The sequence below is a fragment of the Argentina silus genome, assembly GCF_951799395.1.
Source record: "Argentina silus genome assembly, chromosome: 6".
NCBI lineage: Eukaryota > Metazoa > Chordata > Actinopteri > Argentiniformes > Argentinidae > Argentina > Argentina silus.
In genome coordinates this window covers 5,682,632-5,700,131 of record NC_139660.1, presented here as the reverse complement: position 1 = coordinate 5,700,131, position 17,500 = coordinate 5,682,632, and the positions used below count along the sequence as shown (strand labels likewise).

The following is a 17,500-nucleotide window of genomic DNA, read 5'->3' as shown; positions in this document are numbered from 1 at the left end:
TCTATCCCCCCCTCTATCCCCCTCTCTCCCCAGTGGCAAAGGAAATGGAGTGGGTGTCTGTCACTACAGGAGATGGATGGGAATTCCAAAAGTATGCATATGATGTCAGGAGCGTGTGGGTGTGTGTGTGTGGGTGTGTGTGTGGGTGTGTGTGTGTGTGTGTCTGGGTGTGTGTGTGTGTGTGTGTGTGCGTGATGAGGCCTGCTGAGGGACATATATGGCTCTGTAGCAGCAGACAGTCTCACAGTGCGTCAAGCTGGTCTGCATGCCGGTACTGTGTTAGTTGTGTGTGTCGTGTGGTGTTGCCGTCTGCCAGTGGTCCCTGTGCCATGTTGGCACGGCCCTGGCCAAGCGGACAGAGCACTGTTGCTGGGCAGCTCTATCACCTGGCTCTCACCCCTCTCTCCCACTGTCACCCCTCTCTCCCACTGTTACGTCACACACACACACACACACACACACACACACACACACACACTGCTCATTTCTAACTTTCAGTTCATATTAAAGTTCCATCAGTCTTCTATAGTGCAGTGATGAAACCAATCAGTGCTTGGTGTGTGTAATCACACATAATCACACATGTCTTCCAGGTCTTACAGCCTAGGGGGCAGCCAGCCGGCCGACAGACCACTGGCCACTGACTTCATAGAGTTGCTGTGCTGGGCTCTGGGGACTCTGTGATGAAGTATCACTAGGAACAAGTCAGACCCCAGAGAGGACGAGGGAGGGAGGGATGGAGGGATGGAGAGAGAGAGGAAGAGGGGGAGAGAGGGAGAGAGGGAGAGGGGGAGAGGGAGGGAGAGATAGAGAGAGAGGGGAAAAGAACAGTAGTGTGGCAAAGTTGTGTGTAAGGCACTTTGCCACTTTGCTGGGGGGGTCGGGTAGAGGAGAGGTACAGTGGTAGATGCCAACCTGGCTCCACACCTCTGCCGAATCACTGCAGGTACTTTGGCTCCGTCCATCTATCTTCCTCTCTCCTGCTCTATCCATCTCTCTCTCCCTCTTTTATCTTTCTCTACCCATCTCTCTATCTTTCTGTCCTTCCAGTGTGTTCTCTAAATGGCCCCTCCTCTGTGTGAATAGACCAGTCATTGCCGAGCTGGTCCACAGTGGATGAATGGCTCTCTGTGAATGGTGCTGGTGTCATGTTTCACCTCTGATTTGAGACCCGATCCGAGGACCGGAGATGTGATTTTAGATTATTCATGAGCAAACGACCCACTGAAACCCACAGTTCTGATGAGCGAACGTGACATTTGCAATATAAATGTTTGCAAGTGTGTATTCATTACGGCTAATGGCTCTGTAATGCCACCGTAATCACCTCCTAAATGAGTGTAATCAAGTGGAATGGTAGGGTGTGTGTAATGCCCATTACACAGCTGGGAAATGTCGCCGTGCCATTGTTACTCATTGAAACCCATGTCTTTGAATGGTACGACGGGTGTAATGTGAACATGCAAAGCATCAGTGTAATGTTCAATGGCTAATGGTCTGATGACGGTTAGGGTCAGAGCGGGCCGTTTGTCTGCTGCGGGCTGTGGTGTGAGGGTCTTACCTTTTGTGTTTCTTGTGCTTTCAGGGTGTGTGAGGGGAGGAGGCAAGGAAGGCGAGCGGAGGAAAAAGAACGGCTTCATTTCGAGGGCAGACTCTACATGTGTGTTCTGCTTGGCTCAACACGCCAGAAGAAACAACAGCTTCCGTCCCTGACGAACCTCTTTTGACACGGCAGTGAATCCCCACTGAAGGTTGAAGGCGCTGGACCATTGATTGTGCGACCAGAAGCTGTTCCAGAACCCCCTTCGCTGACAGGCAGATAGACATAGGACAACTGAGGCTCTCAGCATCCTAGACCTTGTAGTAGTTCTTTACAACTTATTTCCTCCTTTTCACCCTAAGGATACATTTCATAGCCAAAAGCAGGACAGCAGGGTGAAACCGTGCTCTGACAGCTTCTCATGTTCACGCCTCACAGGCCTGTAGACAGAGTCCCACTTATCAGTCCTCAGCAAAGGGAAAACAGCTTATTTGGCAGCTAACGGGAGCTTTTTCACTTTCACACTCGGCACCATTGATTCACAGACCCATCTGATCTGATTAGCCTCCCAGCCTGTTCTACTGTTTACACACACACACACACACACACACACACACACACACACACACACACACACACACACTCCCTCCCCGGCTCCAGTGTGGTGCCTGTCTCCTTTTAAATAAAAATAGCTGTAGCACGCGTGGCTGTCAACTTGTTGACACATGGCAGTGGTCTCCTCTGGCCTGGCTGGGATTAGCACATACACTCCAGACCACACCTGGGTACGAGAGACCCATCTGTGCACCATTAGCCCCTATTGAGGGAGCTGCAGTGTACTGCTGTGGTACTACACCAGCCTGTGTTTGTGCATGCGTTTGTGTGTGTGTGTGTGTGTGTGTGTGTGTGTGTTTGTTGTATTAGTGTGTTTACCCACTCTGGCAGGTGCTAGTGTCATGTCCGATCTGCTCAGCCTGTGAGAACGAGAGTGGACATGACGTGGTGGTGGTTATGAGAAACAGACTGTCATCTGCTGCTTACGGGTCGGTCTCTTACAGGGAGAGAGGTCCAGGGCCTGATTAGACTGCTCTGTCTGTGTGTATGTGTGTGCGCGTCTATCACACTGTCAGAGAAGATCAGGACCAGACTTGATGTCAATGATATAAATGAGGACACGTAAAGGTTAAACAAAAAAGACCACCTGCCCCTTTTAGTCTGTCTGTCTATCTGTCCATCTGTGATAGAGTAGCCCCTCTGTCCTTATCATTGTCCTGGTTGCCCCCCCCCCTCCCCCACACCCCACTCTGGCCGGCCCACCTCCTCCATCCAGGCTGTGTCTAAGTTCTGCCTTTGGGCCCGCGTGGAGGATGAGTGATGTCCCCACCCTGGACTATGAGCTGCTGTCCCCCGGCCCGTCTCTCCCTGGGGGGCCCTCCAGCAGCCCCCCCCTGGTCGGCGGGGATAACGAGCAGCGGACGGCCTTCGCCTTTGTGGGTCTCCTCATGCTCTTCCTGGTCTTTCTGCTGGTCCGCTGCTTCCGCATCCTGCTGGACCCTTACAGCCGCATGCCCGCCTCCTCCTGGACCGACCACAAGGAGGCGGGGATAGAGAGGGGGCAGTTTGACTACGCTCTGGTCTAGGCCTGGGGAAGGAGGGAGTCCAGACAGGGAAACCCCAGAACTAAACCTGACCCGTTGAGACCCAGACCAAGACCCAGAACGTGACCAAAACCAGGCCTCTTTCGACCCAGACCAATACCTGGACTAAGACCTTGACCAAGAGTGGTTGTGATGCATTGCTGCCTTATGGACACCCACTTCCTGCTGTAGTCCCTCTCTAAGTAGGGGATAGCTGACAAACCTCTCTAAATCTTACTTTCACTTAAATATAGTGTGCTGTATGTATCATATCTGTTTCCATCCATCCTATTGAAGCTCCCATCAGGCAGTTAGCTGTTTGGCTGTTAATGATTTTCCTCTCTGACAGCTTATGAAATGTTGTACCGAATACACATCCCTTGTGTCTTTTACAGTAATAATAGAGTATTGCTTTTTGTCAACTTTAGCCCTACATCTCTCTCTGTGGTAAATATCTGACAGCACTAAACTATTACAAGTTTACAGAAGCAGCTGCCCCTTTAAGAAACCAGACACTATTTGTCTCCATAGATTTACTCTTAAGTGTGTGTTTTGTGTCTGTATTTAACTGAAAAGCCATATCTATAGAGTATATAAATATATATCTTAGTTTATATGTTGTTTAGTTGCCCTGTTAGCTCTAGCCTACCTGCTGAGCTTGGTGAAAATGTAGTGTTCTCTGTAGGCTACGACTGCGACTTTTAGAAACTTCGAAAATGCTTTATTTTTGTATTCAGACTCAAGTTTGGAGTCTCCTTTTTGCTATTGTTCTCAGTGTTTTTCTCTGATTTGTAGCGCGCTCTGATCTTCACTTGCTGTGATTCTTGGGGTAGCCAGGTCTTGGGAACGAATAGGCAGGGCAGTCAGCTTTGCTTGAGTGTTTTCAAGATTTCTAAGTAGATATTTTTCCTAACTGCTTTGACTTTGCTACGCTGGGTTCAATCTGAGAAATAAAATGGGGTTTTCTTCAATTAGTGTTCTTCAATTTCCTGTGTGGGGTAAACTGTCTGACTGGGCAGATTCCTCCTCCTGGAGGATCAATAAAACATCTCACACCATTACTGCAGCTTTAATCACCGTAACCTGCTGCTAACGGACACTCAAGAGTAAATGGAAAATGAAACTCAAGAAGACAGTCTTTTAAAAATATAACCCACAATACTTTTATTGCCATTTATGTCACTGACAAAAGTTTAAAAAATGAATCACTCAGATTTGACAATATTGCAAATGTGTGTATATCAAATTGATGTCAAGAATCTTCTTTTGTGTGATTTGTCCAAGCATTATAAAATAAGAATTGTTTAGAAAATTACAAAATACTAGTGTGTGAGGGATGATCTGTTTAGACCTAGATAGAGATATGGATATGGTGTGGCTCAATAATTGTCATGGAAACCGTCAGTTGGTTCCGATTGGTTTCTGAGATCTACAGGCGTAGAGCCTGCATCCTACACCACCATGAGCACCTCTGAAGAACCCAAGTCTCCCATGTCTTGTTTTCTCCCTTAAATCGATCGATTGATTGATTGATGATGACAGCATATTTCAAGTTTGACATTGAAGCTGAGATACAGTACGCACACGCACATTCTTTCCTTAATGTAGTGGCAAATAAAATTAAAAAAACGAAAAAACAAACTGACAAAAAAAGATACAAAGTATACAAAGTTCCCATGTTAGAAAAATGGTTATGCATAAATATAGCCTAGGCTGTGGAACAGTGCAGTAACCTTGGATGTTCAGAGAGTAAAATCATAGTTCAGCACCGTCAATTGAGATGGCCATGTCAGGTTGAATCCTAAAGGCTTGTTACAGTGTCAACTTCCCAATACTGAGATACTGTATTGTGGGAATGCTTCACACATAGAAATATAATTCATAGAAGATACATTTTCCCTCAGATTTGACTGGAACAATATGTCCGTACGTCCACACAGAGACTGGTTGAATTGACTGGTAATGTCCTTCCTATCAATTCGAATTCTATGGCTTTCCATGCGTTTTGGTCTCTGACACTCTCACACTTGACAACAAATTATGAGCATTATGAGCTCAGAGACTATGAGCTGAGAAAGGACTATGATTGGTTAAGAGTGGTTCTTAAGGCCATGTTCTGTGATCAACAAAGATGACGCCATGTAGGATTCCGTTTGATCTTTTTTTTTTTCTGAGCAAAACAAAGTCACCAGCACTTTAAGGCCTTCAATCTTGGGTTTACAATAAGTATTTGGTTTGACAGCCTTGACGCTTTTAAAAACAACAACATCAAAAACATCTACATTTCACTTAAAAATATACAATTTAATTTTCAAGAAGCAAGTTCGATAATATTGGTTTTCAGCATTAAGACATTACAAAAGACAGACACACACAAAACAAAAACAAAAAAAAAAGAAACTAATAAAAATGTCACTTTTGCAATCAAGATTCAAGACTGCATTTTTGTGTACAGCGTTAAGAGATGGACCTATTTAGCACCTTCTTCTCTTTGAGAAAAAATCATGATAAATGAGAATTGACCTGATTGGATACATGTTTTCAGTGAGGTTCGGTGTTTACCTGTGTGTGTGCCTGCATTATGTGTGTTAAGCATCCCAAACGTTGCCTGCGGTAGCAGGTTACGTTTTCATGTACCAGTGAGGTTGTTACGTTTAGTCTCTAGCTACATCTCTCATTGGGCGGGAGTTGGTTCATCCAACAGGAGTTCAAACGACCAATCAGAACGCCAGCTCACAGTAAAGCCGTAGTTCTGTCGTTGTTCTGAACCCATCAGGACCGGTTTGCTGCGTTTCTCGGCAAAATCTCCCTGATTCAAAATCAAAGAGCAGTTTCAGTGCATGGTCAAACTGCAGCACCAATAGTACACTGTCCTGGCAGTCTATTGAAAATAGGACATCTATAAGACTGTGTAAATTTGCCCAAACCACACATTGAGGATCAGATTACCCTGCCCCCAATTCTAGCCTTAACCACTAGGGGGTAAGACAATATCTGATCCTGGCCCTTCTCCCCACTCCTCCCTCTGTCTTGCTGGTGAGCCCTGGATATGGTCCATGGAGACTTAGAGGGACAGTGGCGCCCTCTGCTGCTCACAGGCAGCATTACAGCAGAGCTACTTGTGGTTTTATGGACATGAGCTGGACTGAAGCATTGAGGTAACATCAACAAAACGCAGCATGGCAGCCCACACGAAACACACCAGCGGGTCCCTGCTTGTCATCAGGACATGACATAAACACTATACAGCTGTTGTTCTACTCTGAGGGTCGTTCGGTTGCTATGCTGAGATTGTTGACCAAACTCCCCTTTTTCTTTTATGACTAACCTGAAATGTTGTGTAAAACTTGCAGTCCTTCGTGTGAACATTTTTGAACAGTACAAATACATTAAATGACACATTAGAATACTGAGTAGGGCGAAGCGTTGACCTTTCACCCCAGGTGGGTGACCTTTCACCCCAGTGTTGTGGTTTCACAGAGAATACAGAGAGGTGAGGGACTGCTTGGACCACCGTTCACCTCAACACCTACCCCGAATATCTCCTTTCAAATCTACATCTCCACTTCATGTGTTGCACCTATACTGTCTAAACTTGACAGCCTTTATTATTACAAGACTGTTTTAACTTTCAACACTTTCATCACAACACTCTCTTAAAACATTTAATCTATTATGTGCATCGTCTTCCCTCTCCCCTCAATCCTAGTTGTGCTTCATGGAAGGCATGAATCAATTCTTGTCAGCCATTTTCTAAATCGGTGGGCAGACATTACCCACGCACAAATCTAAAATGGTGGTGGTTGTGATCCAAGCACTGCACACCTTTCTGTAATCTCCTCCACTCGTTCTCTAAGTGGAATAGAAGGGGTGGGTCAGGGCTGTGGAAGGGTAAAGGGCGGTGGGGGGGTGGGAGTGTAGTCAAGGTAACAAATAAAAGACAACAGACAAAATAAACATCAACAATTACAAAGTGGTGGTTGGGCTGGTTGACTCAGTCTTTCAAATCCCCTCTCCCCTGATTGGTGGGGATGGTCCTGGGGGTTCAGGGTTAAAGGTCAGGGGTTAAGGGTCAGTCCAGGGCTGTGGAGAGGCGCGCTCAGTGCAGGTGGATGTGGAGCTTGATGCGCAGGGCGTCTCCTAACTCTCCCAGCAGATAGTCGATGTCATGTTCATCCTCCATCTGCCTCAGACGGCGTGGGCCAAACAGCCGCAGGCTGGCGATCTCCAGGCGGTAGGACCCGGGGGGCGGTGTCTTCCTGCCCAGCCGCAGCACGCTCTTCCCGTCGCGACGCTCCAGCAGGCGGAAGTGCTCGCCCTGGTTGCCGTGGGTGATGACGTAGCGGACGTGGTGTTCGAGGGGCTCGATGGCGGGGAGGAGCTCCAGGAGGGGCTCCTTGTTGTGCAGCGCGGCAAGGCTCAGGTTCATGGGGATGGACGACTGGGTGTCCACACTGGCCATGCTCACTGACGGCTCCTGGAGGAGGGGAGGGGACACGGAGTCAGCATACAGGGCGAGCACTTCTGGAGCATTATACATGGTCAAGCACTTCCGCAGCAAGCAAACAATACACAGGCACACACAGAAACTAGACATACTTTAAACAGAGATTAAATCAAATTACTGACAGAATGGTCTACAGAAAATTCCCTACTTTGGGCTCTGCATACAACACTGCTGGCAACGTAAGAGTATTATTTTTTTATGAAAGTGGGAAAATGAGAGGGAGGGCGAGAGAGAGTGAGACCAGAGGAGAGGGAGGGCGAGAGAGAGTCGTAGCAGCAGCAGTACCTGGTCGAGGTCGTTGGCCCCTGCGTTCCGTCTGTGGCGGCCCTTCTTGCCCGCGTCTCCGTTGATCTTGCACTCGTAGCAGGCCTCGTGAGACAGACTGTCCTCATCGTCTCCCTCAGAACCATACTGACCCTGGAAGCCCTGGCCCGTTATACAGTGACTGGGGAGAAGACAGAAACACACAGACATCAGGACAGGACACATCGGTCAACCTTACAGCCAAGCCAGAAGCTAAAAAAGCTTATTTTTAATCGATAATTTGGTTTAAGGCTGCGGTTAGTGTAGTTCCACCCTCTCTGGCATGGTCAGAAAGCGATAACTGATAAGAAATCTTCCTCATTCAGAATATAACAGTGTGACAGTTTGTGCGGTGCTATCTGAAGTTGTATATTAGCCAAAGTGGGGCTAAAGTGAGTTGCTCTCCACTCACCCCTGGCCTGCTCTGTAGTAGCCCCCGGGACAGCCACACAGGTAGCCCCCGTCTGTGTTGGAGCAGCCATAGCTACAGGGGTTGCTGCCCATGGAACACTCGTTCACATCCTGGCATCCACCAGCGCCCTGCTCAAAGTCGAACCCGGACGGGCACACACACTTGTAGCTGCCCAGAGTGTTGTAGCAGGAGGCGGAGCCACACATGGACGACGACGCACCAGCACCACCAGCACCAGAACACTCGTTCTCATCTAGAGGGGGGGGAGGGAGGGAGAGAGAGGGGGGGGAAGGTTAACTCTATGGCAACATAGAAAAATGGCCAAGATTACTAAAAGATTGCTCCTGTTCCAGTTATAGCATAAAATAAAAGAAGGCAAGAAAAACCTGTCAAGATCCTTTTTTTTTTTTTTTTTTTAAACATTTATTTCACTTGTATTTAAACTTTGATGTCGTTTTCCATCTGGAAAATGTGACTTTGTCCTCCTCACCCACACACTGGTTCCACTGGTAGTGTTGCACGTAGCCCTGAGGACAGCCGCAGCGGAAGCCTCCCAGCATGTTCTGACAGCCGTGCTGACAGCGATGGTTCCCTCCACACTCATCCACGTCTGAAGGGGGACACACAGACATAGGCTCAGTCAAACATTTTCGAGTAACTTACGAATATGCCCGACAAAGTTTAAAGCGGTCCTAACTGCTGATACCTATGTGAATCTGAGTTTCAGTGTGTGTGTGTGTGTGTGTGTGTGTGTCCTTACCGTCACACTCCACTCCAGTGGAGTCCAGAGAGTAGCCTTTCCCACACTCACAGTTGAAGCTTCCAGGGGTGTTCTGACAGGAAGCCCGTGAGCCACACACGCTACTCTGGCCGTTGCACTCATTGTTGTCTAAGAGAAGGACACACATCAAAACATAAACCTCCAAATAAGGAGCTATCAAACTATCTATTCAATATCTATTCAATATCAATTCAACATGCATTCCCTTCACACACAATCCTACACAATACAGATGCGGATGAGCTCGAGGTGCACCACAAGGTGCTATCATCAGTCAATTCAACTTCTAAACCGCACATCGACCGTTGGTCCATCTCACGTAATTCCATGGATATTTACGACACTAAGGGCTGGTTTCACAGACCAGGCTTAAGACTAGTCCTGGACTAACTTTCAATGGCAAATTGCCACTGAGGATGCTTTTTAGTCTAGGGCTAGGCTTAAGCCTTGTCTGTGAAACCGGCCCTAAATCCACCAAATGCTCTCCCTACAGTACTTGGGTCATTCTGTGGGCCACTGCCTCCTCCTACTCACCGATGCAGGTGGTCTGGTGTTGGGTGAAGCCAGCAGGACACTTGCAGGTGAAGCCTCCGATGGTGTTGACACACAGGAACTGGCAGTTGTGCTGCTTGTTGGAGCACTCGTCCAGGTCTGGGGCAGAAAGAGACAGATAGGACTATTAACCACATCCAGGGATGGAAAAGGTACAATTCGTCATGCAATACTGTTAACTATGAAGGACTGTACAAGCATGAATATACTACAGGGGAGGCTGGTGGATTGATGCCACGTGTTTGATAACATTCCTCATTCCATTCCATGCATTACAATGAGCCTGTCCTATGATTTCTACCTCCACCAGCCTCCACTGACATATGTCAAAACGTTACTGTTGGGAAGTGTGGGTATACTGTATGTTTTGGGGAATGAACCCCATACAATGTAAAGAGCTACAAGACATTGTAAAAAAGTGCTGTATATGAATACAATCCTTCAGCATAATCATTAACTCTGGACAAGGATGAGGTCCAGGGCCTATACCCACCTTTGCAGGTCTTGCCGTCAGGCTGCAGAGTGTATCCTCTGGGACAGGAACACAGGTAGCTGCCCTCTGTGTTCTTACACAGGAAGTTACATGGCTTGGGGGACTGGGAACACTCGTCCGTGTCTGAAACAAAAACAGGAAACAGTCATCAGCAACATTCATTGGGTGAGTGCCCTATTGGCTGCTAATGGCTGCTGATGTAGGATTTGTGACATCACTAATCTAATCCGTCTTCTTATCATTCTAGTAGTGTGTAAAGGTCCAGAGAAAGCGGGTCGTACCACCACAGGAGGTGCCGGTGAAGTCAGCGGTATAGCCCACATTGCAGTGGCAGCGGAAGGAGCCGATGGTGTTGATACACTGGCCGTTCTTACACAGATCTGGCATCACCTGGCACTCGTTAATGTCTGCAACAACACAGGCAGGACATTTAGACGTTTTACAAAACGTAAAAAAAACCCTGCTGCTTTGTCAAGTCAGTAGAAAAGTAGAACAGTCAGAGGCATCAGTAGTACAACACAGAGACAAGGTCTTTCTCCCCCACACTTTACTCTGTAACACCCTCCCCCCCTCCCCCATCACAACCTCCCCCCTCTCCCCCTGCCCCCTCACCTCTGCCGTCAGTAGTGTAGCCAGGCCCCAGCGGGCACATCCTCTTGTACTGCACGGTGCCAGGCAGTGGGCAGAGCTCACACTGCGGCCCCCAGCCTCGCCCGATGTTGCAGCAGCACTCTGACTTGGTGACGCTGTTACGGTTGGTAGACCCCTGCTGGCACATGGTCTGGAGCACCTCGATGAAGCAGAAACCTTGTCTGTTATCTGTGGAGGGGGGGGAGGGGATGGGGGGTGGAGAGGAGGGGAGGACGGAGAGGGTGTGAGGTTAATCAACACGTAAAAGAAGCTGTCAAAGGCACCTGCTGTGTGAGTGTAAAATGTTGTATGAAGAATATTCATTTTGATAAGATACCATTTAAGGCAAACCAATGGACGGATTCTGTTAGAGTCTATAAGAATGAATAAGGGTTCAGTCAGGACACTTAAGTCGTTAATGTAAATTGGTTTAATGAAATGTACATTTAGATTTGGCGTAAAGGATGGTCTCCGCTCTGATATAGCTCCCCGCTTGAATTAAACAACATTATAATACAAATAATACACATAGCGGGGAGCCCGTTAACTCCTAACCCCCTGTAGGTAGATGACAACAGAGATAACCTGCAGGGGTGGTTGTGGGATGCTCAGATGAACAAGCCAGCGTGAACAGCTGCTCAGCTATGGTCTGTGAGTCTAACATGACTTGGCTCTTATAGCCCATCCCGTAAACATGTGGCCACCTGCGTCCTCCCTGCCATGCCGTGACTGAACCTTCGTGATACTTCAGTAGAGTACATTTTGTGTGTGTGTGTGTGTGTGTGTGTGTGTGTGTGTGTGTGTGTGTGTGTGGGTGTGTGTGTGTGTGTGTGTGTGTGTGTGTGTGTGTGCGTGTGTGTGTGTGCGTGTGTGTGTGTGCGTGCGTGTGTGTGTGTGTGTTCAGTCTCACCGATACAGGCTGTTCCAGTGGAGCTGGGCTGGAAGCCCTCGTTGCAGTCACAGCGGTAGCTGCCCACCGTGTTGACACAGCGACCGTTCTTACAGATGCCGGGCTTCGCACGGCACTCGTTAAGGTCTGCCGGGGGAGGAGGGGGGAGGAGAGGAGGGGGGAGGAAAGGGGAGGAGAGGGGGAGGAAGGTTAGAGTTTAGAACAACAATAATATACACTCACCGAACACTTTATTAGGAACACTATACTAATACTGGGTAGGGCCTCCCTTTGCTCTCAAAACAGCTTCAATTCTTCGTGGCATTGATTCCACAAGATGTTGGAAACATTCCTTTGAGATTCTGGTCCATGATGACATAATTGCATCACGCAATTCTGCAGATTTTTCAGGTGCACTTTCAAGTTGTGAATCTCCCGTTCTACCACATCCCAAAGGTGTTCTATTGGATTCAGATCTGGTGACTGGGAAGGCCACTGAAGAACACTGATCTCATTGTCATGTTCATGAAACCAGTTTGAGACGACTTTTGCTTTGTGACATGGTGCATTATCATGCTGGAAGTAGCCTTTAGAAGATGGGTAAATTGTGGCCATGAAGGGATGCACATGGTCAGCAACAATACTCAAAGAGGCTGTGGCATTCAAGCGATGATTGATTGGTATTAACGGGCCCAAAGTGTGCCAAGAAAACAAATAAAGAAGTAATAAAGTGTTCGGTGAGTGTATATCATATATAATATATTCAAACGATTGTGTCCAGCTCAATCTGCTACACTATGAGGCCAAATTATATTAATGTGTGTCATTCATCCATCTGCTCTCTCCTGTGTGTGTGTGTGTGTGTGTGTGTGTGTGTGTGTGTGTGTCTGTCTCAGTGTGTGTGTGTGTGTGTGTGTGTGTGTGTGTGTGTGTGTGTCTGTGTCTGTCTCAGTGTGTGTGTGTGTGTGTGTGTGTGTGTGTGTGTGTGTGTGTGTGTGTGTGTGTGTCTGTCTCAGTGTGAGACTCACCCATGCATCCGTCTCCGTCAGGTCGACGCTGCATTCCCGGGGGACAGATGCACATGAAGGTACCGATGAGGTTCTTACAGGTCATCCCCTTGGACTCACAGTCATCCAGACCCTCCGAACACTCGTCTTGGTCTGGAGAGAGAGAGAGAGAGAGAGAGAGAGAGAGAGAGAGAGAGAGGGAGAGAGAGATGAGAGGAAGAGAAGAGGGTTAGCAGGTGTGGTAGGCCCAACATCACAGAATTTGTGAAAAACATCACTAGTGAGAGAGAGAAACAGAGAGACATAGAAACCCAAAGAGACAGTGGCCTGGGTTGGTGCGGTGGTCTAGCACCATATCCTACAGTGCACACATATGCCCATGTTGGCATGGGTTTGATTCCGGCCCATGCCCTGCTGACATACCCTCTCCTCCTTACTTTCCTGTCTTTCTTCACTATCTATCCAATAAAAATAAAGGGGTGGGAAGAGTGCCCCACTCAAAGAAAGACAGCTCCTCCCTACTGAAAGAGCGTAGGGTGTGTGCCCTCACCTCTGCACATGCGGTGGTCATCTCTCAACACGTAGCCCCCGGGACACATGCACTCGTAGGAGCCGAAGGTGTTCACACAGCGGAAGGCACACAGCAGGGGGTTCAGAGAACACTCGTTGATGTCTGGAGAGGGGGATGGAGGGAGAGAGGGAGGAAAGTTGTACACAAGGGCCATATATTTCAGGGTGGGTTGCTGTGTCATGTAAACAACATTTTATACACACAATGTCACTCATCTACTGCTATTTAAGAGCACATGATGATCTAGGGTAAAATGTGTGTGGATGGTTGGAGAACAGTGTCAAACGTTTTTTTTTTTACGAACACAAATGAATGTAGATCTTGATGATCTGTCTACAGTATTATATTGGTTTCAATGACAGGTCAAAGGTGGAAGGTCACACACACACACACCTTCACAGGTCATCATGGAGCCAGGTTCAAAGCCCTCCTGACAGGAACACTCGAAGCCTCCCACCACGTTGGTACAGGTTCCATTCCCGCAGGGGTTCCCTATCGAGCACTCATCAGTGTCTGGGGAGAGAGAGAGGAAGGGAGGGAGGGAGGGAGGGAGGGAGGGAGGGAGGGAGGGAGGGAGGGGAGAGGGAGAGATAGTATGGGATATGTCAATTAAAGCAGTCTCAATTCTATGACAATTGAATCCACAAACAGTCAGGCACCAGACCTACACAGGTTACAGCAGAACAGGTGTAACACACTGACAGAGAGGACAGTAAGAGAAGTCAGCTCACCAACACAGTTGACCCCAGTGTAGTCCAGGTTGTAGCCAAACGGACACTCGCAACGGAACGAACCATCCGTGTTGATGCAGATACCGTTGGTACAGATACCAGGGTTGTCCAAACACTCATTCATATCTATAAAGAGACAGTGAAAAAATGGGGTTATGGAAGAATTTTTGACAGAGACCTATGGCCTATTACTTGACTAACTGAAAAGGATAAAATAGCAGTTGCAGCGTCTACAGGTAAGTGGAGTTTTTACAGGGTGTCTGGAGGACACGGCCTGTCACTCACCCTCGCGGGCGTCCCCTAGTCCAGGCAGAGCTCCATGGCCGTAGGGACAAAGGCTGTCAAAGGCGGCTGGAGACAAATAAATACATGGTCAATCATTTGCAAGGAAACGTATGGATAGAAGTGCTTTAGTATATAATCGTATGTTTTGAGTAGGTGTGTGTGTGTGTGTGTGTGTGTGTGTGTGTGTGTGTGTGACTCACCCTCGCTCTCACGTGGGCACAGCTCGCAGGGGTCTCCCCAACCCTCCCCTGGCATCTTGCTGCAGCAGCACTTGGCTTTGGTGGTGTTGAAGGCTTTGGGCACAGAGCACTTGCCCGACTCAAAGCGGGTGAAGCAGAAACTCTCTCTGGTATCTATGGTGAGACAGAGGTTTAGATGAGGCAGTCAGTAAGAGTTTTAGACAATAGCCAGTGGGTCCATATGGGTCTGAGAGTATTCACAGGGTCTTTGGTCATTACTATTTGGCCACGCTAGAAAAGGATGGAGGTCCTAACCCTATCCCTAACCCATAACCCTTACCACTAACTTAACCCCGAGCCTTAACCCAAACCATAACCCCAGATGGAGAAGAAATAGCTCAAGTACTTAGACTATTACACTATTGACTTGTGGCCTCTCTAGCATGGCCGTCTAGTGACCACTGTGCTCAGTTGGCCCTCTCTGTATCTCACCGAAGCAGCGTCGTCCATTGTCAGAGAGTACGAAGCCAGCCTGGCAGATACACTGGAAGCTCCCTGGGGTGTTGGTGCACGTTCCAAACTGGCAGATGTTGGGCTCCACCTCACACTCGTTGATATCTGGGAGGAGAGAGAGGGAGAGAGAGAGGGAGGGAGGTAGAGAGGGAGGGTGGAGGAAAGGTAAGATGGATGGAGGGGGGAATGAGGGCAGATGGATGACTGTGTGTGTGTGTGTGTGGGTGTGTTGGGCCAGATGGCCCGGTCACTGTAAGTCTCTAACACCCTGATGTGTAGGTGTGGGCGTGTGCAGGTTCTAGCTGTGTGAGCAGGTGGCTATACTGTCCAGTATGTGTCTTGAAGCCACGCTCATGTGTGTATATGCGTGTGCACCTGTGTCTATGTTACCGATACCTTTTGTATGTGTGTGCATGTGTGCGTGTGTGCGTGTGTGTGTGTGTGTGTGTGTGTGTGTCTCATACCTATACACTGGTCGTTCTGCACCTCGTACCCAGGAGGACAGATACAGCGGAAGGATCCGTCCAGGTTCTGACAGGTTCCAGGAGAGCAGGTCCCAGGTAGACTAACACACTCGTTGATGTCTGAGGAACAGCAGAGCCCCAGGTTACATGGTTGTCTAAACACAACTGTACTGTCATCTACTGTAACGTTGTAGCTGTATGATTGTGGTCCTCTGTGGCTCAGTTGGTAGAGCACGGTGCTAACAACGCTTAGGTTGGGGGGTTCGATTCCCGCTGGGACCATATATACACTGAAAAATGTATGCACTCACTGCAATGTAAGTCGCTTTGGATAAACGCGTCAGCTAAATGGCGTATATTATGATTGACAGGTGACTCACCGACACAGTTCTTCCCGTCGGGGGTGAGCTCGTATCCATCCTGACAGAGACACTGGAAGGACCCCAGGCTGTTGATGCACTGGCCGTTCCTACACACCTGGCCCACCAGGGCACTGCACTCATCTATGTCTGTAGAGGGGGGGGGGGGGCACAGGGGGGGACACCAACTGTCAGAGCTCTTCTGACAAGCATAACTTAAGGTGTCTATCTAACATGTAACACAACATGTTTGAGGCTGGTTTTGGTGGAGGCCTTGAATCGGAATGCTTTTTATCATCAAAGCATCCCGGCATACAATATCACTGCAAACATTCTAAAACGGAACTTCAATTACTCCTCAAAGGCCTACTAAGTTTAACAAGTTGGCTGAATTACTAGTATCCTTCTTCAGGACTATATGAAATGCTTTGGGTTGTGACCCAGTTACGGTACTACAGTACATACCCATACAGTCGTTGTTGTGAGTGAGCTCGAACCCGGGGAAGCAGAGACAGTTGTAGGAGCCAACGGTGTTCTTACAGGTACCGTTCCCACACGGCTGCCTGTCACACTCGTCAATGTCTGGGACAGGGAGAGAGCAGGAGGGAGACCATTACGTTTCTCTTAATACATGTAATTACTAACTACTGTCCTTGTAATTACTTTGTTATTACTATGTTAGTACTTACTACTGTACTCAGCTGTACCCACTAACTGCAGACAAGTGAAGGTACATAAAACAAAGACCGGATAACATTGAAATATGATGTGAGGTTTTAGTCAGCTGTGCTGGCGTAGTATGGTGGTCTGGTAGTTTACTCACCCATGCACATGGTCTGGTCAGCCGTAGCCTTGAAACCGTTGTGGCAGAGACAGCGGAAGCTGCCCTGGGTGTCAATACACTCTCCATGGCTACACACGTTAGGGATCTCCTGGCACTCATTACGGTCTGAAAACACACATGAACGCAAACACACACACAGACAGACACACAGACAGACACACACACACACACACACACACACACACACACACACACACACACACACACACACACACACACACACACAGAATTATCACATCTTACTGAGCACATTTTCTTATTTATCTATAATCAAACAAATGACTATTTAAGTCCATCTAATGTTAGATATAGAATCTCTACTCCAAGGCAGACTTGTCCAAGACAGCCCCAGTATAAACAAGAGGCTAGCACACAAAGCAGCACCGAATACAATTTATCTATTATCTCAGTGTGCCCTTTATTGAGTAATAAAGCTGCCATCTCTTTCACATTAATCTCTCCACTAGGGAAATCACTGTGGTACATTTAACTTAAACCACCAACATAATCCCACTCCACTCCCCTCCCCCCTATTGTTATGAGATGGTAAATCCCTGCTGGCCCTGGCAGACAGGCCGGACTCACCCACGCAGGCCCCGCTAGGGGACAGCTTGAACCCTGGCGAGCACTCGCAGCGGTAACTGCCAGGAATGTTGATACAGTTGGCGTTGCGTTGGCACAGGTTGTCTCCGCTGTTGCACTCATCAATATCTGAGGAAGAAAAACAGGAGCAGAACAGCAGCCATCAATCCCAGGAGCCATAACTGTCTGGTAAAAGCACCCTGTGAGATGGTACTGTACAG

General features: G+C 48.1%; 2 protein-coding genes across 3 annotated transcripts in view; one reads left to right on the top strand and one right to left on the bottom strand.

Annotated features, from left to right (window-relative positions):
• Positions 1 to 2,829: 2,829 nt before the first annotated feature.
• LOC310805535 (cortexin-1-like) lies at positions 2,830 to 3,180 on the top strand (the record flags this gene model as incomplete). The annotated part of the gene is made up of 1 exon (XM_083671259.1): positions 2,830 to 3,180. Exon 1 carries the CDS (start codon positions 2,908 to 2,910, stop codon positions 3,178 to 3,180), a length of 273 nt encoding a protein of 90 aa, XP_083527385.1. The 5' UTR covers positions 2,830 to 2,907.
• Positions 3,181 to 4,321: 1,141 nt separating this feature from the next.
• Positions 4,322 to 17,500, bottom strand: part of fbn2b (fibrillin 2b) — a gene marked incomplete at its 5' end in the record, with an annotated part of 62,744 nt that continues 49,565 nt past the window's right edge. The window contains 22 exons of one of the 2 annotated variants that reach the window (XM_083672407.1): positions 4,322 to 7,651; positions 7,970 to 8,129; positions 8,400 to 8,652; positions 8,890 to 9,009; positions 9,160 to 9,288; positions 9,715 to 9,831; positions 10,226 to 10,348; positions 10,507 to 10,632; positions 10,838 to 11,044; positions 11,766 to 11,891; positions 12,773 to 12,904; positions 13,302 to 13,424; positions 13,716 to 13,835; positions 14,054 to 14,179; positions 14,339 to 14,404; positions 14,539 to 14,691; positions 15,010 to 15,135; positions 15,495 to 15,614; positions 15,875 to 16,003; positions 16,319 to 16,435; positions 16,677 to 16,802; positions 17,283 to 17,408. In XM_083672407.1, coding sequence (XP_083528533.1) covers positions 7,277 to 7,651; positions 7,970 to 8,129; positions 8,400 to 8,652; positions 8,890 to 9,009; positions 9,160 to 9,288; positions 9,715 to 9,831; positions 10,226 to 10,348; positions 10,507 to 10,632; positions 10,838 to 11,044; positions 11,766 to 11,891; positions 12,773 to 12,904; positions 13,302 to 13,424; positions 13,716 to 13,835; positions 14,054 to 14,179; positions 14,339 to 14,404; positions 14,539 to 14,691; positions 15,010 to 15,135; positions 15,495 to 15,614; positions 15,875 to 16,003; positions 16,319 to 16,435; positions 16,677 to 16,802; positions 17,283 to 17,408 — 3,200 coding nt within the window. In that variant the 3' untranslated portion in view covers positions 4,322 to 7,276. The remainder of the gene's footprint in view (positions 7,652 to 7,969; positions 8,130 to 8,399; positions 8,653 to 8,889; positions 9,010 to 9,159; positions 9,289 to 9,714; positions 9,832 to 10,225; positions 10,349 to 10,506; positions 10,633 to 10,837; positions 11,045 to 11,765; positions 11,892 to 12,772; positions 12,905 to 13,301; positions 13,425 to 13,715; positions 13,836 to 14,053; positions 14,180 to 14,338; positions 14,405 to 14,538; positions 14,692 to 15,009; positions 15,136 to 15,494; positions 15,615 to 15,874; positions 16,004 to 16,318; positions 16,436 to 16,676; positions 16,803 to 17,282; positions 17,409 to 17,500) is intronic. The other variant, XM_083672408.1, reaches the window with a different exon arrangement.